The 21,133-nt window shown below is 37.1% G+C and overlaps 1 protein-coding gene across 5 annotated transcripts; it reads right to left on the bottom strand.

The window, feature by feature from the left end:
• Nucleotides 1-1,288: 1,288 nt before the first annotated feature.
• On the bottom strand, nt 1,289-20,233 carry LOC126848490 (SCY1-like protein 2). 5 transcript variants are annotated; one of them, XM_050589458.1, is made up of 17 exons: nt 19,910-20,233; nt 15,026-15,237; nt 13,989-14,123; nt 13,059-13,289; nt 11,284-11,404; nt 10,812-10,955; nt 9,492-9,637; nt 8,547-8,792; nt 7,186-7,331; nt 6,916-7,066; nt 6,364-6,604; nt 5,635-5,803; nt 5,001-5,182; nt 4,507-4,560; nt 4,116-4,354; nt 3,160-3,419; nt 1,289-2,475 (listed from the first exon to the last, which is right to left on the bottom strand). In XM_050589458.1, exons 2-16 carry the CDS (start codon nt 15,176-15,178, stop codon nt 3,174-3,176), a joined length of 2,604 nt encoding a protein of 867 aa, XP_050445415.1. In that variant the 5' UTR covers nt 15,179-15,237; nt 19,910-20,233; the 3' UTR covers nt 1,289-2,475; nt 3,160-3,173. The 5 variants fall into 5 exon arrangements, with proteins under 5 accessions (XP_050445415.1, XP_050445417.1, XP_050445416.1 ...); XM_050589460.1 differs by having other exon boundaries at nt 3,273-3,419; XM_050589459.1 differs by having other exon boundaries at nt 10,812-10,895.
• Nucleotides 20,234-21,133: the final 900 nt, after the last annotated feature.

The raw sequence follows: 21,133 nt of genomic DNA, 5'->3' as shown, positions 1-21,133 counted from the left end.
GCACGCGTAGAAGTTATCGGAAAAGTCACATCGAAGATAACAAACGAAACTTACGACGCGAAAAATTCTTAAAATCTTATTGCTACTAAAATCCTCCAAACGCACGCACGTGCACGCATCACACAACCAAGCACGCACACACGACATTGCATGCATATATATTATAGAAAATCTTAGGTCTAAGATTTTTCTATTATTTGTATGTGGTTGCGCGTAGAGAGAATGGTATCGCGGGCAGGAAAGTATTTGCTGAAGGATTTACTTTGATTTATATAACAAAAGATTGTAAACATTAATTTGTACAAGTAATTACATATGAACTGTCCGATCGCTTGCTCGCCGAAATTTTTTGAATAAGATATATTTATCGAAAGAACACAAACTTTAGAAATAAAATTGCATGTAAATTACAAAATTTTTATTTTATTCATTGTGATCAATAGTAACGAGCATATGTGATTAATAGTAACGAGAAATATATTTTTTTAATAGAAAATATATCGTTTCTCAAGCTTGATCAATTGTATATACACGGAGATGGACAGATAAAATTATTATCGATCACAAGTAATATAGTTTTGTTTTTTAACTTAAATATATATTAGTTACGATCCACGACAATTTAATGGGCGATTCTGCTCTGAAAATATCAGTTATGTTATATCTGCCGGAAAACTCAACCAGTTGCGCATGTATATGCGTGCGTGCGTGCGTGCGTGCGTGCGTGCGTGCGTGTGTGTAGCCCATTTCAGACAATATATAATTCAAGATAAAAGTCTGTTCACAATTCTATATACCGCAAATCACATAATGTACATATGTATAATATATGTATTTTATTTCCCCATCCGTTCTCTGTGTATTACACATGACACATAAAATAATAAATAGAATTTGCCGCGAATTTTTTCTATCGTGAATTATAGATTGTTTAAAAATGAACTCAAATTATCCGATTACGCCTGAGTTGTAAAAGCTATCTTAAGATTTAATGATTGTGTAGTGCAACAATTGACGACTGTGACGTGTGGCTAGACTCGCGCACACGTCGTTATTACGATACTTTTATAGATTATTACATAGACAAATATATATCGACGAGAAAAATATTTATTCCTTTGTCTCTCCGTTTGTAGCTAAGAGATATATATATATATATATATTAATTTTTGTATTTTTCTTTTCTTTTTTTTCTTCCCTTTTTTGGTACTGTGTGCATATGTGTTTACTTCTCTAGGAAATCTTCTGCCGATGTACAGGTTGTATCAGAAGTCGCAATCTCCAATTATTTCTGATTTTTACTTGTGGATATGAAATCGTGATTCTTAGCTCACAGTCCACATTCGTTTCAAATTATCTTATGTCATCATTTTATGGAAGCGATTGACGTTTGACTCAAATAAACAAGTTCAAGAATCGGACGGTGTATTGAGCTTTAAATGCGCGACAAGAAAGTAATTTTAAAAATAATGAATTTAAAATTATTATAACAATAAAAATAAAATAATCAAAAACATATTAATACTTTATCATCAAGCATTTCGCATATACGTTATTAATTTGCGAGCCACTTTAAAAAGTTATGTTTTTAAATGTTTAAAACAAAGATCTTCTCTTGATTGATAAATTTTTTTTTTATTATAAGAAGCTATACGTTAAGCGTTTACTATTCTTTTGATCATTTATATAATTGTAATTAAAAATTCAAGATAATACGCTGTAAAGGTGCTTACAATATGCATATACAAACGAGCAAAAGTGAAAACACAGAATATTTCGCAGATAAAATATTAATATTGTCTGAACATTCAACATCGATAATTAGCAATATAATATCCGACTCAAATTTTCCGAGTTGGCAACTTCTGATGCACTCTGTATATCCATTGCTCGTTATGCGTGCCCGCTAGAACCGCATTTTATTTATTCCTGAATCCTCCGTCACCATTACGTTGGTGGCAAAGGCAAAGGATGCGAATATTAACCCGGCGAAGAAGAGGAGAGGGATCTCTCTCTCTCTCCCTCTTTCTTTCCGGATTAATTTGCGGTCATCAATCTTGGCCGCCGAAGAATATACCTACGTATGTATATTAGATCTCGCGCGAGCGCGATTGGAATGCGCGCGAGACCCTCTTTCGGTCTCTCATTAAACTTGCACCTATTACGTACCTGCAATATCCTTTCTCCTTTTTTACATCTGTGGTTTCACTAACTCGCAATCTGGGCTACTCGCGCCTATTGCCCGGATCCCGAGGCTAATTAGAAGTGAATCGGCGTCGTTTCGCTCGTTAAGATGTCCTTGCGAGAATCACCGACGCGATTTCTTGTTACTCCGCTCCTTACGATTGACCGAGCGTGCAAGTGGATTGGTGCGCGCTAGTTAGAGACTCCACAACAATCGTAATCTTGTCTGATCTTTGTTCAGCGACGATCGTTAGCACTTCACGCTTCGGGCTGTCTATTGAAGAATTGGTACTGTAACAGAGGAAAGAGAAGGGAGGACGTCCTTTACGGCTTCGCCGTTTCTCGTATAGTGCGGTGCGAGGCACGTCACGAGAATAAAGAGGAACCGCGGTAATGATCGGTCTTATAATAGAAAGCACGATTTTCGAAAGAATCGTAAAATTCAAGATAAGTGCTCTTTTAGAAGATTTCTATGAATTGAAATCTCCGGATCTAATATCTCTTCCGTTAATTTGAATTTTTCTTTTTGAACGCAAGGTAATATTCTTGCATCTTTTCTCGTCTTGAAAAATTGATTTATCAGCTGAATCTCAAGAAAAGTCAGAAAGGAAACTATAACTTGTTATTTTTTCTTAGAAGAAGAAAGAGAAAAAGAGAGCACGAAAAAATATTAAATTACTAAATTTTATAATTACGATACGATTAGTTATCGTTAAGAGAAAACAGTTGAAACTTTGATTTTTCTTCTCGAGCTTATCGCGTTTGATTATCATCAATTACGAACAAAAAACTGCTTTGACCAATATTTCGATATTGCACTACGGTTTCTCCCAATTAATCGAGAATAGAATCTAATCTCTAAGGAGAAGGTGCGTGTGGGAGTGATCAGACGGTGAAAGAAAGAGAGAGAGAGAGAGAGAGAGAGAGAAAGAGCGGCAAGCACGAACGGAGCAAAGTCTTAGCGAATATCCTTACACTGTAACGGAGGGTCAGTGGGAATGCTGTCCCGGTAGCTGGAGTGATGGAGAGAGTGTTGGTGGTGGTGGTGGTCCGTTCAGGTTCAGGCAGATGGGGGGTAGTTGTCTTACCATGCTGGAGCCAACCTGCTGCAGTAGCCCGATCCCCTGCTGCGATGACGTCGAGGATACGGACGGCCGTCTCGAGCCGCGAATACTGCTTAAGCTCGTACTGAGCAGATACGGCACGCTGCTACTCGTGATCGGCATACCACCCCCCTGCGAACAAATTCAATTTGACAGATGCAATTTAATGTTGAATATCACAAAACTAATTATTACAACGTTCGTACTATGCGTGAAATAAATGAGGGACATTAATTTCTCCGATTCTTTCTCGGAGTCTTTCCGTGTGTAAGTCGCAAATCTATGCAATTTTAACGCTCAGCGCATTAATATATATACGCGGCGATCAATTAATTTAATTAAATAAGACTCCGATTTATTTCTGTTTTACGTCGTGTCATATGATCGATAGAAAGAATTCGCTTTTATAAATGGTAGGTAGTTTTCCGATTGTTCCAAAGCGCACGCAAAAATGTCACTAGGTCACGTTAGTTTTAAACTTTGATGTGCCTCATTAAACGCTAGATAAAATTACGGGAGAGTTATCGAGCACTTGATTCTCGAAATTGAAAAGATGGAAGAGAATTATATTGAAAATTTCAATCTCATGTGATTCATCTTAGGAGTATTGTTATACTCTTCCGCATTTTACGACTGCGAGCATTTCCGTTAACAATTCTCATATACTCATTCTTTTATCCATATATCATGCGATATTTGTCTGTACTTTTACATGTTACGTCATTGCATGTCGCGTGTCAACGATATGTTTCACCGCGTATTAAAGTAGGCGCGGTAAACGATACATGCAACGATACATCTTTACATATGTAATATGCATATATGTACCGTAGGCGGGGATAAATTAATGTTAGATCCACGTCGCTCCTGGGGACCGGTACTAGAGTGTCGACGGATCGGTAGGCCGCTGCCAGGCGTCGCACCCGGTGAGCTCGCGCAGGACGGCGCTATCCGTATCTTCGGTGTCATCAGGGTGTTGTCCGACAGGCGTCTGCTCGTGAACGTATTGGCCACTCGCAGGAAATTGTTGTCGTTAGGTGTTGAAGTGAACCATCCGCCAAACATCGCTAAATGATGAATCATCCGGTTCTGTTAAATCGATCTTGTTCGCGCCCCGAGACGAGAGATATCAAGCCCCAGTCCGAGGATCTCGTTAATATTTCATATTGGAAACAGGGGCAGAAGGGAGGAGCGGGAAAACTAATACATTTCCACTTACCAGCCATCGAACTTTTCCGCGCCATATTTTCCGCGGACGCCGTTGATATGGAACCTGCATGCAGAGAAATGCCTTTTTAGTATCATAAGCGCGGGTCACTTGATTCCTTGGAGGATCGTTGTTATAAATATTAGATAAAGTTAATGGACTCGTATTCCCTCTGTTTCTTACGGATCCCGTCTCGCTACTAAGAGACGAAAGATTTATTAAACCACCGTTGACAGTTTAAGTAATATTTATGAAGAATATCCACACCAGAGTGTTATTTCGTAAAAGAAAATGTACTAAAAAAAATATCGAAAAAACACTTCTAGATATTAAGAGCAACTTGAAAAGAAAATGTTAAATGTGTTGCGAGTCGAAAAATTTAAAAATTGTATAAAATAAAAGCTTTAGAGGTTTTTCTATCGAAATTTAGATTTGCGCGTAAAAAAATTGAATGACGTTAAAAAAAAATGTTTGATATCTGTGGATATTTTTATTAATGTTCGCACCGATGCTGTTCTTTCTGGCCATATCCTCGGCCGACGAGGTCTTACGTTGCTCGATGCGCAAATTCGGAATGTTGAATGTCGGCACGTGCACGTTATCGGTACTATACTGATGTCGCAGGGGTCGATACTTGTCGGGACTCGGTAGCGATAGATTGTCGAGCGTCAATTTGTTCCTCTGATTCCTAGAATGACAGAAACGAGAGAGAAAGAAAGCTCAAGCTATTACTCGGTAAATTCTACAGATGCATTGTATATCGGATGCGCGATGTTAATTAATTGATAGCCCCGCCACATTTATTAATTACGTAATATCCATTATTAATTTAAATAGTGTAAATGGAATTTTCGGTTCGGCGAAACAATAAGTGCAACGAATTATTCGCGATAAAATATCGATCAGTGTTTGCTGTTTTAATAAATAATTTTATTAGCTATTACTAGACGTGTATGAATAATGCATTAATTTTACGATTGAAGAATTCTGCAATTACTTTACGCACGTCATTAAAGGCGCGTACAATAGTGCTCTCGTTTATTCTCATAATAATTATCAGAGAGAGAATCGTGTTATCGTTGACCCGTTTAATCGACATTTTTAATTACACCGCTCGCTCTTAATGCTAATTATTCTTGCCTCTCAATGTTGTTTAACATATCCTGCAGCACCTCGAGGAGTAGAATGAATTGCTCGAGATTCAGCGCCGGATTCACGGTTTGCGGTAGCAACGAGGGCATCGCGTGCGCCGCCATCCAATTGACGGACAATCCGTACTTTTTATCGGTGAGCATCAGCCTGTAAATATCTAAAACGCGAAGGGACGAGAGCGATTAGCCTTAGAGACCGTTTATCTCTTCTCCTTTAAAACGAACATATCTGTCTTTTTGGCACACAAATTATTTCATTTTCCCTCTTTTTTTTTACGTTTTATTTTTCCTTTCCATGTCGTCGAAAACAGGATCTTTTGCTTTATTTCGTTAAAGGATTAAATACGTCTCTGGTCGATTTCTTTTTCCTTCCTAACAAGCATTTCATCTAAAGATCCTGTTTCATTGAAATATTGTATTTGTGCCCGAGTTTCATATGATCAATAATACCTGCACTTGTCTCGGTAAATAATCGTAAAGTAAAACTGTAAAATAAAACTGAATCACATTTTCTAGCGTTTGCCAAGAGAGCGGACAAAAGAGAGATATATATTATTCGCATCTTCTTTATATCGTTTTATATAAAAAGAATTTAATGATAAATTTTATGATCTCGTAAAACACGCGAGTAGTCGATGGTCGTCATCGAGAAAAGCTTGCACGTGTTCACAAAGTACTAGATTCACTTGTGTGATATACCCGCTTTTACTTCACTTACTTACAACCCGCACGACGATCTCGGGCTCCTGCAGCTTCACTTTACAGAGCAGCGGTAGGATACAGTCAATGATCTTTTGCTTCTCGAGACGGCACAGAATGCACGGCACCACGTCCATCAATACGCGCGCATCTGCCGAGTTGTTTTCGAAAGCGTCCAGTAGCTTTGGCAGCACGACCTTGTGTATGGCATCATCCTCGAGATAATTCGTCACGTGCGACACAGCCACAAAAGCGGCCATCTAATGACAAACAGTTTAATCGTGTTATCAATAAAAAAACTATCTTTTTAAGACACAAAAATTTCTTAAATAGAGATTCATGATATTCTTACATCACGAAAATCAATGTATGAATGTAGCGTTTATGATTTTAAGTAGAAACTTATGAATTATAAAAATTAAGAATTTTTATATCAAACTTTAAGCAATTCTATTAATTTCTTTAATATTAAATTTTTTTTAGCTTAACAACTGAATTTCTTTAATTGCATTAAATCAACACATCTTTCGATTCCTTTTTCTCGTTCATGTGACATTGATCGTTTACTTACTCGTACTTGAATGTTGGAATTCTCGAAGGATTTGTATAGCATCGAGAGGACCTCGCGCTCGTATTCCTGAGGCGTCTTCTCCAGGATCACGTGCAGATTCTCCAATAAGGTCACGGTTCCTTGAATTGACTTTCGATTGGTGAAGAGGGGTCTGCGGGAGAGAGAGAGAGAGAGAGAGAGAGAAAGAGAAAGATGGAAGAGAGGTGTGAGACGAGACGTGCCTATCTCGCGCGGTCTCGCGCTCATTTCCGCCCTCGTTCTCGTACGTACTTGAGCGTGGGAAACACGATCTGGTCGTACTCCTCTTTCGTGCTGTTCTGAACGATGTAGAGCATAGGTTGCAGCACGGCCGACAGCACTTCCTGCGTCTGCAGCTCCGCATGAAGATACGTCCAGATGTGCTGATACCAGAGTTTCTGCGGAAAATGTTCGCGTGACACGCGCGGAAACGTGCGCGATTAGGATGGTACTTGGCTCGTTCACGGAGCGAGTGGAGTCAAATTTACAACTCCTACGTGGAGAGACACAATCGCCATAGTGCACTAACATCCTGTGTGTTTTATAATTTTCTCTATACGAATGTCTATTCAAATGTTCCACTTTTGTAAAAAAAATTCCCTGGAAATTCTTTGATCTTTCAGGTACTTTTGTTCATTTAGTTCCAGGTAAAGAGAATATTTTCAAAATTTATTTAGTGCAAATTCTTAAAATAAATTTTTTATCGCGTGCATTTTCTGTCTTTCATACGAAGAAAAAGCAAAGCCTTTCAGTTGTTCAAGTTTCAAGTGTTAGATTTGTAAATGTACGGAAAAATCAAAATAATAAAATGAATCCAAAATAATAAACAAAATTCTACAACAGGGCTTGCGATTTTATTATACGAACACATAATAACTGCTGCTAAAGCTCTGCTATAGAATTTTGTACGGAAAAAAATTAAATAAGGTAAATATTTTTCATTTGCGCAGTGCATAATATTTTTCTTTTTTATCAGTGAAAATTATAATAAAAATATGTATTGCATATTCAATATTTTATTAAAATAATAAACAAGGATATATATATATATATATCCTTGTTTATTATTTGTTTATATATATATATATATATATATGTTATATATATGTTTATTATTTGTTTATATATATATATATATATATATATATATATATATATATATGCGTGGGGGGGGGTTGTGTGTGTGTATATATATGCATATATATATTTTAAACATAAGTCACTTGATAATGTTTAAAAAAATTCCCTGAATTCTAATAAAATGCCACGAAAATTTCCTAATTTATTCAGATATAAAAAAGATCCTCGAGAAATCCAGGTTTTCCATGTTTTTCCACTTAGAAAGTAGACCCTGTCTATTTCCCTAAGATGAGAAAAAATTGCAACTTCTATGATTACATTGCAAAACGAGCTGCGGGAAAATTATGTACCGGAAAGAAAGAAAAAGATATCGTCATTTCAAGAAATTAGGGAACCTGAAAGCGTTCCTAATCAAAAGTAAATTAAACAATTATGATTTAAATATTTAGATTGTAAATTTAGTTTTCCTTCCCGGATGTTTTTTGTTCCGCAAATTTGCCCTGAATAATTAACGTCGCAATATTCGCGCGTACCTTTGGCATATAGGGCAACAGTTCCCTTAGAGTCGTCGTGTAAAAGTGCTCCTTTTGCGACACGTCCTTCATCTTGCTGACGTCGAGAAATTGCAGGGCGTGCACGAACGGGTCCCGGAAGAACTTGATCATGGTCAATATTTGCGCGGTAGGCCTCTGCTCGGGATCCTTGTGCAAGAGTCGCGTCACGGCTTCCCGCAGGGGTATCGGTACCAGTGGCAAAATAACGGCGACTTGATCGTCGAGCTGTACGCACGATTCAATAACAATGTGATGCTTGCTTAATTCAAAACATTATTTTTTAAGAGACTTGAATTTTTTATAATAAAGTTATTATCGAAATGTGTTGCTTGTAGGACGATATTATTGTATATTAATTTACGGGACGAGTTTTAGCTGTGCGATAATGTGAGCAAGTTAGTGGTCCTCTATATATTTTTTGGAAAAATTGTTAACTACTCTTTTGTAAATTGAAATGTTGCATAAAATCGCGAATTGAAGTATAGAACGCAGTAACGAACTACATACTACACGTTACGTCGCTCTAACAAAAAAAAAAACGAACTCAATTTGAAGCTATCGGATATAATAAAATCAATATTTTTTATATAAACAAATAGGTACCTCGCAAAGAGAATTTTAGCAACTAAATTGTACGAACGTTTTTTTTTTTTTTTTTTCACTCTTCAATTTGGTTAGCCAACTAATATGATACGATTGCAGTTGTTCGCGATAATGAAAAACTCAGAGGAGAGAAAAAATATGTAACTAAAAACTAAAATTTATTTATTCGAACAGAGAGAGATAAAGAATCTTCGCGAAGGAAAATCTCTCCGTGTATTCCGAAGGTTAAATCCCTTAAAAGAATATCCGCGAGATCCTTCTTTCCGCGAGACGCTCCTAAGGGAATTATCTCATTTCCTTCTCGCGAACAGATCAACTTACGGTCTCTAGTTGCTTGAGATAATCCGAACAGCTGTGATTCGCTTGTATCAGCGGTCGGCCTTGATTGTAGATCGCGCATATCGTCATGCCGAAGCTGTACATGTCGCTGGAAAAGCTGCCGAGCTTCTTCTGCTGCACCTCCGGTGCTGCGTTACAGACGAACCCGGTTTACGTCGACAAAAGTAATTATAGCAACGCAAATTGGAAAGAGAGAAAGAGAGCGTTAGCCGGGAAGCTGCTATCAGTAATTCTTGCATGACTCGATCGAGAGACGAAGGACACAAAGTAGCACATCCAGTTTATCGCTAAAGTTCGGAGATAATAGAGTTTTCCGCATAAATCCGATCCCATTAATGACGCCGAGCTCATTTCTCTCGCGTACGCAAACAAGTTTTTTTTTTTTTTTTATGTACATGTATATAAACACAGAAGGCCGTAGGAAACTCGAGGGGAATCCATAGCCAATCTCTCTTCTCTCCTGTTCCTTTTAATATTATCGAATCCGATAATACGTTTGCCTTCCACCTGGCAGTCGTTCAATTTATTATTATATTAGGCTCTTGCTACTGGATCCAGATATCGATAAGTTCTATTTTCTACTATAATTATAAATAATGATATTTGTTATGTATCGCTCTCATATCATGCAAAAAAAAACGAGCTTGAATTATTGTGAATGTTAAATTGTTTGAGTTTTTTCGTTATTAGTTATACCTATTCTCTGATATACATATATACGAACGTTTGATTGAAATGTATTCACCGAGCGGTTTAATTCAACCGAATTACAAAACGCAGTATTGAGTCATTACGTTATTGTAACGGCTGTATAATTAGATTTCTGTTTTCATCGTGCATTTAAAGTTAAATACAGCTATAATACCAAGATTGCTTTATCTAACGCGAGGATCGCGCGCGAGTACGTACAAACACGAGGGAGAAGCGAATATAACCGCGTTTATTAAACGCATACATATTCTGAAAATGCAGATTTTTATCTCGCTATTGCAAACAATCTTTTAATTTCCTTTATATTATTTAAAAAAAAATAAAAAAAAAGAATCTCTATATTATAAGGATACCTTATTTAGAGTTTCTATTTGTAGAAGAGCCTTTTCTATTTACGAGGAAAATCAATTACTCGGTTTTAAGCGAAGACTCGAGAATGCATTTAATCGCGTTGAGTGCCAGCCAACGAAATATAAATTCATCGATTTTAGTAATGTTTAGTAAAGTTGAGTGACACGAAACACTGTTACTGAAATAGCTCTCCCAGCGTGTGGGAGTACCTTAACGACACGGTCATTCGCGACACCTCACCTATGTAATCGAGATTGGGCTGAGTCATTTTCGGCATGTGCTTCGTCCACGATTGCACGGTCATCGGTACCTCCTTGGCCGCCTCTAACAAGAGCAAAACGCATTCTGAAGTGACAGATTGCATTATGCTATCCATTGATATCACTGTCTGGCCGATACATCATTTATTTCTGTTTAATCTTTTCTTTATATTCTCTAAAATTTATAATATATACAATAATTTGACAAAAACAATTGTCTCTTCAATTTAATTTATATAAATTTTTTATCTTAATAATATAAATGCTTGTCGTTATATATATTTATCAACAAATCGTTTTATCACATTTAATATTGGGCAATTAAAAAGAAACCAAGGTGACATAGTCCCTTATTTGAGGGAAAATGACTGATGCCGACAAAAAAATGGATGGACAAACTTTGATTAAGGAATTTATCTTTGATACGAGGGATAACGAGATTGCAGACTCACCAAGAAATTCGAATCCCGACAACTTCCACGTGCCTCTCTTCGTGATGATGATACTCGTCGGACAAACGTTTCTATGAAGAAATTTACAGTTGCCATGAAGAAATAAGAGAGCCTCTGTGATCTATGAAAAAAAAAAAAAAAAAATAGTAAAAAGTTTATATATAATAAATCATCAATCTGGACTGTGAGAATATGTATTATTTTTCTTTCACGTGATATTTCTATAATATACATAATTTTAGCGTTATTTTTCCTCCGAAGAATTTCGATATTATTTCTCCGCGACGTTTCAATCAAGTTTATTTATTTTTCGCCAAAGATATGATTGCAGATCCGAGTCATTAGGCCGCGTAGCTAAACGCGATTACTGTTACACGGTGACGCAAGTTCAACTCGTAGTCTGAAGAGAGTTAAAGGCATCAAGTATTCTATTACGCTTCGTAATACATTCTATTATGTGAGAGTTACGCCGAGTAGCAGCAGCAACACCGTGATGGAGTTGATTTCTCGCGGTTACAACCAGAAACTCGTTTTTGAGAAAATTCGTTCTCTGATCACCCTCTCTCTCTCTCTCTCTCTCTCTCTCTCTCTCTCTCGGTCGTACACGCATGCGTCCGGATTCGACTTAATTTTCCGTAACGCGACCCCGTTATTGCGTGTGCGTATGCGTTATGATTGTGCGTGAGCACAATGTCACGGTCGTGCATGCGTACTCGTGTTTCGAAACCTGTCTGTTTTATTCCGTGCAAAGAGATCGATCGCGTAATTTCCGCTTCGAATCAAGCGAAAATCAATTATTTTCACGCTAATTTGACACGAGCTGACATTTAATTTCATGTTATAATGTACGTATATACGTACCGCGTTTCTGTCGAAGCAATATATTGTGAGGATAATTTCTATCGAAATTCCGCTATCCACATAATGCCTTAAATATTATATTGGAGAAAAGAAAGGAAAATGAAAAAAAGATATAATTATAAAACAACGTAGGCATGGAAAGAAGAAACTTAAAAACACGCCACTTTGGTTTGTTGTCCCCATGGTCTCATTTTACACGCTTACAATGACTCAACTACTAATGGACGAACGGTCCATTATCGGTGCCCCGTATTTGCGAAGCCGCGAAAAGCATAATTATCGTCCGTGCCTCTATCGTGAAAGTAGAGACAAGCGAAACAAATAAAATTTACGAAAATTGATTTATCGGAAATACTATGGGCAAGAAAAGGAACCAGAGTGTTGCGCACATTCGCTAACGTTTTTTCTTTCTTTCTTTTTTTTTTTTTTTTTGAACAGAAAATTGTCTCTTCTTATGTAGTTTGTATTTTTTAATTCAACAAAATGTTGTATAGACAATTCTTTTTTTATTATTATTTAATACAAAGTACACATTTTTGCTACTATCTTTATTATTAGAAGAAGAGCTGTTCGATAGGTAAAGTTTCTATCTTATTTCGATTAATTACTAATGAAAAGTATTTTAAGCGCTTGAACACTTTTAATAACAATCATATTTCATAGTTGAAAAAAAAATTAGCAGTAGTATTCTTCGAAATAATTCACTTTTAATATAATTGGATGTCATATAATTGGATCTTTTGAACAATGCGCAAACTCTTATCGACGTGTACTTATATTCTATCATTTTTCACTTAGATAAATAATTAAATATATCTGAAAATATATATATATATATATATATATATATATATATGAGCAATTAAAAAAAAATTACTTTTTACCGAGCAAGTTTCGAGATGCGTTCTATCTACCTGCAAAAGTCCGTATTTGATCTCCAGCTCGAGCAGCTCATATTCCTTGACGAAGGTCGAGCGATGGTGGCTCGTGGTCGGCGGATGATTCTGCTTTCCTATCAATCCCGAGGACTGCGCCGCGAGCGTATTTGCCAATTGCTCCTTGTACGCCAGGACGTTCGCCAGGCTGGCTAGGACCGGCTCCGATGCGAAGGCCAATGTATCCGCGCACTCCTCCACTTTGTACGCCTACATCGGTGTTAAATATAGCACATCGATCTATATGGGATGGCTCATGAAAATAATCAAAAACGCGATGATATACATTTATACATTTCGATCGAAAACCTTTCGAATAAACTCGCGAAATTCGTTGCCATTCGTTTCATTTCCAGATAGAACCCGTTTCCAATTTCGTTGTGTGGGTGCATACGTGTGTTTGTAATACTTGGTGTATATATCGTATATTAAATCCTTATCTTAGAAAGAACGTGAGAAAGATCGCATTTCTTTCGCTTCTATTATCGTCTTTTCTCTTCGCCGCTTTCCAGGAAAGCTTGCTATTCTTTTAATTTCTTTCTAATACTTCTTCGATTAATTTTCTCATAAGACATATTTCTTTATTTGTAAGATTTCTCAAAACAACTTTCAAGCGAGAAAAAATGATAAAAATAAGAATTAAGAAGAAAAATATATAATTAGTTTGACGATACTTAGAGAAGCTGTCAAAGAACCATGAAAGTTGGAAAATAAACTTATACTAACTCCGCGTATATGTGTGTGTGTGTGTGTGTGTGTGTCCGTCTTCTCACCAAGCTTCTCTCGACGAAACCATTTTAGTTTGATAGTCGACTCGAGTGAAATATATCAAAAGGGGAAGAGAGAAGGAGGAACTTCTCGTACTTCACCTTGGCCTATATCATACACGAGGGTCACGCGCTTATATACCTGCAGGAGCTTTGGATGCGAATATCGTTCCATCTGAGTGGCACCCGCGCGCAGAATGTCCGTGACCGTTTCCCTGCGTTTCGGCTTGTGCAGCTTCTCCACGGAACGTTTGTCGAACAGGAAGATCGAGACCTCCTACAAACGAGCAATCCCGTCATTATCTCGCACGCGCTCTTCTCGACAATCGCAAGAATTTATCTTCAGAATGAAGCGCGAGAATGGTTTCGTTTTTCGTCCGGATGCGAAATCGCACCAACTTATCTCGTTCTCATGCTTAAATCCTTCGATCACTTCCAGTATCGATTTCTCATAAAATATATCGAGTTGGATTACTTCTAATCCACGATCCAATCACCTTCTTGTCTCTTTATCCAGACGCTATCGTTAGAAAAAATAATGAATGAATCGCGCGATTAAAATGTTAATAACAGACACATTTCGAAAGAGATCGTGGCAATAATTAAGTTCTTTATCACAAGTATTGTTTTTGCTTTCCGTTAAAAAAAAATAACTGCGGAGTTTTTGCAGACTTTCGCAAATATTATTTCTAATTCAGAGAGTTTTGATCCAGTTTCGCAGTGGAAAAAAATATATTTCTTAAAATTTTAATATTTAACTATATACATATACATATATATATATATATATATATATATATATATATATATAATTAATAAACAAATATTCAAATAATAAATTTAAAGAAAAATATATATGTATGTACATATATTCATCTCTTTCAATAAATCGCACACAAATCTTTGTGTTCTTTCATATTATGAAAATAGTTTTCAATATAAGAATAAATATACAAAACGACATTCAACTGTCTAAACGGAACTTTTCAGTAAACATTTTACTTCCAGAAAGCAAAGGATTTTTACATTTTATTCTCAACAAATCTTTCGCTCTTTGATGTACGATAAAACTGCAATAACATTCCATTTCATTCGAGGATTGACTTCTTGTGATTAGATATAAATTTAGAGGAAACAAGATATCGAAGATATCGTCATTTCTTTTGCAACGCTAGTTACCATTCTGTCCTTCTTCCGATAGCCGTCGTAGATGCGCCAGACGTTCTCCGGTCCAGCTGTGGCGGATTGCTTGCCGATCTCATATGTGCTGCGTATCGGGTCGGGGAGCAGATCGCACGGTGCCGTGCTACTGCCTCTAGATTTCGCAAACATGATGCGACACCAGAAAGCGAAAGCCCCTCAGTGGATCAACGTCGACCTTCGTTTATTATCTGTCAAGCCAAAATTCACGTCAAACGCGTTAAATCTACCCACTATCGTTAACTCGCCAGAAAGGATAAAGAGAAGGCGAAGAAAAAAGAAAGCCTAAACAGATATAATGTCGCGAAAATAATCTCTACAATCGTGGACAATCTTTGCTCGTGATATTGCAACGGTATATTAGCGATGTTCGTTCCTCCGTACCTAATATGTGTAATATAAGGGAGATCGTCGAGAGATCCGTCAAAAATTATGTTGATTTTATCACTTCTATATATTTAGATATAATTAATTGATTAATTCAACGTTGAAATTATATCGAAATATGATAGTCGAAGATTTGTCAGTAATTGATACTATTTCCATGTTGATTCATATATTTCTGACTGGATAAGAATTACATCACGATCAACGGATTGAGCAGGCCTGGTTTAGATGTTTGATTTTCAACTCAAGTGTGGACAACAGTTTTTATTTATTTAAATTGCAATTTATTTAATCTTTGCCAGAATCTGTTCATTTTTCAGTTCGATGTTTCACTTTTTTATTCATTTTCTTTGCAACAACTCTGTAATAAATATATCCATTTTGCAGATATATGTGGGCAAGTCAAATCCCATGCCGACAAATCACATCCCACATCACTTTTTATGATATCAGAATAAAAAAAATTGCTAATCCAGTGGCAAAAATGCTTAGATATTAGTGAAAAATAATAAAAAAATATGTAAAAAAATGACGTGGGTGCTGGAAATATTTTGATCAAATAAAATGTTTTGGAAAAAGTTTGGTTTACATTTGATTTGCCTACGTATTTCTATCTAACGATCTCGCGATAAGAATTGTTTGAAAATTAACTTTGCATTTTTTGCACATTTCTACTGTAATTATGCAAAGCAATCGAGTTTGATTTTCCAATAATTATATTACTAATTTAGATATGTATTTATTACATATGTAAATGTAAGAATATAAGTGTGTATTAACTCAATATATACATATATTCTGCCCAATTGTAGATCCTGGCTTCACATGTCATTGCTGTCATAGCACTTTAATATCTATCTGTAATATCTAAATAAAAATCTGTGAATTTTAGATATCACCATAGGTGCGTAAAAATTTCTAAAAATTGACAATGAAAGAGAAATTGTTAAGCTTCTGATGTTCGAGATCAAGAATTGAAGTTTTTAAATTTTTAAATTCCCTTAAGGCTTTCCTTTTTCTTAAATTATAAATCTTAAGATTTCTTTAAAATCTTTAAATTTCTTTCTTTCCGTCTTTGTATCATTAAACAAATTGGAATCATATTTATGCTAAATGTTTAAAAAATGCAAAATTTGTTAATGGTTTGATTTATTTTATCACATATTCCTTCTTTTGTGTCATCGCGGAATAAAATTTATTTTATTTAATTTAATTTTCCAAAAGATGCGCAGTATGAATTATAATCGATTCCTTTTTTTGCGGGGATTTAATCCGAGAAACCTTTGTCCTTCGTGATTAATTAAATTTTCCCTTTGCAGTATTATGTTGCACAGAATGTCCAAATACCTACGAATTCTTCGAATCGTGAATTGTATTTATCTACCTAGAGGTATTATCGGTAAAAACTTTTTAATTATCGACATTGAAAGTTCCGTTCTGAAATTAAACGGGAATGAGATTTCGTTATCTATTTGCAGCTCTGTGGCTTAATTTGCAAACTCGTTTTTTCATCCGTGAATGTTAAGTAACCTCGTAAATATTGAACTTGTAAGCTCAATATTGAAACATCTCTGTGATTTACAATAAAATATTAACCGTTTACAGTCGTCTGCAACGAAATATAACAACTAATCATCGCCACCTAAATATTCATACAATTAAATCTCAAAAACTGAGCAAATGATATTTTTACAAAAAAGATATATTCAAAAGTTTTTTCTTTTTTTTTTTATATTTGTCCTATAAATAGAAAAAAATTTAATAAAGTTAAATGTATATATATATAATATAAAAGGATGGATTTTCAAAAAATAAAAAATCTAATGTGTGACTAATAATAAATAAAAAAGAATAAAAGTGAAAGAGAAAGAAGAGTCTTTTATAAAATTGACATTTACTACCCACATTTTCATGACTCCGGCCATTTAAAAAATATAAACTTCTTTTTTAAAAAAAATTGCGCGAAAGAGACTATAAAATTTTTTTATAACACCTCTCTCTTCATAAAATTTTTATTTTGATATTCGAAGACTTTTCAGCGTTTTTGTCCTTCGGAGGGAAAGATATTCGTGAGTTATTATTCTCTCGCATTTCTCGCGTAGGAGTGTAGATCGTAGTCGCAGATTTCCTCGACAATGTAGAAATACGAGCTTTTGTGTCGTTTTCAGAATATTTGGATACAATAAAAAAAGATTAAAAGTCCAAAGAAAAGTCGACGTATCGATTATTTATTTGCGCCCAATCGCTCGGAAGCGCTTGTTAGTCATAGATCAAAAAGGTTCGGAAAGAAGGAAAGAGTATAATATTCGAGCCGAACTTAAAATCTGAAACTTATATACAGAGCAACGATCTCTGCGTATAAAAAAAATATTTATTTCGCGACAAAAACGGCGTGTAAAATTTTCGCTCGCGCATATAGTCGGAAAAATCATCAAATTAATCGAAATTCACAATGTGAATTCAAATTCGTTTTATGATTACACACGGACATTTCGTTCATTAGATAAAGTAAACGACATATATTTAATAATTCCTTATTCGCCGATATCTTATATAGCCAGTACAAAGATCTGAACGCGAATTTTCTATTATATTTTTATTATAATTAAGTAATTATGATTAAAAAATTTATTACAATTATCTAATAAATAGAAGGAAAATTAGATAAAGTTAAAATGTATACGATATAAAATAAGTTTTCAAAAAGAGGATATCTCTTTCATCATGTGATTAAATAAAAAAAAAAAAAAATGAAAAAGAGAAAGAAAGAAAGGAAGTCTCTTATCAAATTGACATTTATTATCCACATTTACATGACCGATTATGATAAAAAAAAAGAGGAAAAAAAGAGAATCTTATATTCTTATCTTTTTAAATTGACTTTATATTGTTTTTGCATTTCACTATAAATAATCATGTAAATATGAATTTTTAAGAAAGTAAACTTTGCGAAAAAATGTAAAAAGTTCAGTTTCTCTGTATCAAATTTAATTTTGCAAATGTTGAACATTTCGGGAGATATCTAATGCTATTCTTCGTTTTTTTCTCATCGTGTAAGATTAGATAATCGTTTTCGCGTGCGTCCTTGGCAACGTGGAAGCACAAACTCTCCGAAATCATACCTATCTCCAAATTTTGAGATGACAATAATGCGATTGACGTTCATTCCTCCTGCGAACGTTTGTAACCAAAAATCAAAAGATTGATATTATTATCCCGACTCGAGTTCGTTTGTCTGTTTACATATCAAGCGCGCGAATGACTTTTGTGTGTACAGCGTGTTTTGTTTTGATAAATCGAAACGCGAGCGACGAAAGATACTTCCTCAAAATCAGTTACACACACGCACACGATCGGAAACGTCGAACTTGTCAAAATTCATAACGGTTTTCGCGTTTCCAATTTGTTCGTTATGCCACGTGATTAATCGCGCCAATGTACGCGTATTGTTAATTAATTAAACACCATTTACACGCGTTATATAAAACATTCTCAAATACTTTAGACAAATATATTTGACACGATGTCCAACAGAGGGGAAATGATAAGTAACATGGATACCGGAAGACGCAATTTTTAGAGAATTTAATACTCATAAATAAATCAGAATGAGAAGAAAAGAGAGAGGAATAAGAAAGAGAAAAAGAAAATATCGAATGGAAGAGAAAAATTCGATATATTTCTTTCTTCTTTGATTCTCTCCTTTTTTGAAGGACTTTCCTTGCTGGAAATATGATTCTTGATAAAAGCGTCCTTCATACTTCGTGCGTTCGTTTCGTTCCCCTTCTTTCCTTCCACCGTGAGAAATGATGACTGAGAGAGAAAGAGAAAGAGAGGAAAAGAGAGAGAGAGAGAGAGAGAAAGAGAGAGACATTCCTCTCTTGCGCTCTCGCTCTCCACGATTAATGCACGCGATGCATGGTAATTTAATCGCGTCATCACGCTGACGAACTATGAAGAGCCATAACTTTTCGTCAGATTGACATTAACGGGCGTTATCCGCTCCGGTAAATCGATATAAGCGCGCGAGAGCCGTTAACGTTAGCAAGCGCACCCCTCTAATCGCACCCCCCGATCTTCGAAGCTCGGTTCTCGCCCGCGGCGACGTGCGGCGCGTTATCCTGTCGGATTCCCGGTGTGACCCCAATCTCGCCCCTGTTATTGCCGCGTGTAATACTTCTCGCGCACTCCTCCGCTCACGCATCTCCGCACAAATGCGAAACGCGGATCCTCTGCAGCTGGCGCATCACAAACGGAGCCATAACGCGATATCTCAATATAATAATGACTCGCGCAAAATTTCGAGCAACTTGTAACGAAATTATTATACATAATTAGATGTAATATATATCATGTGTATATACACATACGCGCATATATATATACAAAGTACAAACATACGGGAAGGTGAAATACAAAAGACGACGTATGGACGAATAGATAGACAGGCAGGGAGCGCGAGAGTGTGTGACTCACCTGTTGCCGAACGATATCGGGAAACGCGCGAGATAGCACACCGCCGCACATAGGCTCTCTCTCTGCGCCGAAAGGAGGAGAAAGAGGAAGCGGAAGAAGGAGGCACACTGACGATGACGGATGCGGCGACGAGGACGACAATGACGACGATGACGACGACAACGACGACGACAACGGCGGCGGCGGCGACGACGACGGCCTACTGCGAGAAGGGTTAATCGCGAGAAGTTGGCGCGAACTCGCGAGCGAGCGAACAAACGAATGCGACGCGCGTGGCGCGCGCGCGCTCTCTATGGACGACGCGGGGGTGAGACAGCGGGTGGGATGGAGAGAGAGGGAGGTAGGGGGCGAGAGCTCTCGCGCTGACAGCGCGCGCCCCTGTATGTGTGCGTGGTCGTGGACGCCGCGCCGCGACCGACGGGATGCGCCCGATAGTGTGTCGCGATCGACGATGGACTGGCGCGATCGGAGGAGAAGAGGATCCTGTTATCCTGTAAACAGCGAGATCCCTCTCCTCGCCCCCGCCGTCATCGCGGCCGCTCCAACGGCAATGTATCGCCGTCGACGTCGACGTCGACGCTGACGACGGCTGTGGAGGAGGATCAGGCGCGTGCGCGCGCGCCCTCCGCCTCCTGGCTCTCCGCTGGCGCCTGGCAGGTCCTCGCCCGGCTCGGAGCTCAGGGTGTAGGCCTCCGCGTTGCCTGGAAATTATAGGTCTGGGTTGCAGGGTAGATAGGTTGGTAGGTAGGTAGGTAGGTAGGTAAGTGTTGGATATATCCCCGCGGGGGACGCGGGGGTGAGAAAGGCGAGAATATGGGGATTGATGCGGGATATATGCGGGTTTTCCTCCCTCCTGCCGAAAAATCTGCCTGCCTGTCTGTCTGCTTGCCTGCCTGCCCTCTGCCTGCCATCGATATGCTCGACCGCCTCTTCTATCCCGAGACGTCACATAAGCGATGAGCGATCGTTCGTTGACTGGTCAGTTGAGTCTGATCTGACTCTAATTGACTTATTAACTGAATCAAGAATCTGACGTGGCGAAATCGATGGTCCTCCTTGAGGCTAGTTTGAGCGACCTTACCGAAAACTTGTGACTCTCCTGTAATTTTTGTCTTAAACGTTTCGATTCTCTCGTTTTTGCTCCATTCTGCCGAGATGCAACTTTAAAACGTGTTTGAAAAATTAAAAGAGAATGATCAATTTACATTAATCGGCTGTAATATA

Source organism: Cataglyphis hispanica, chromosome 3 (assembly GCF_021464435.1).
Source record: "Cataglyphis hispanica isolate Lineage 1 chromosome 3, ULB_Chis1_1.0, whole genome shotgun sequence".
In the NCBI taxonomy this organism is placed as follows: Eukaryota; Metazoa; Arthropoda; class Insecta; order Hymenoptera; family Formicidae; genus Cataglyphis; species Cataglyphis hispanica.
The sequence above is the reverse complement of the archived record's forward strand: the minus strand, read 5'-3'. Positions and strand labels throughout refer to the sequence as shown.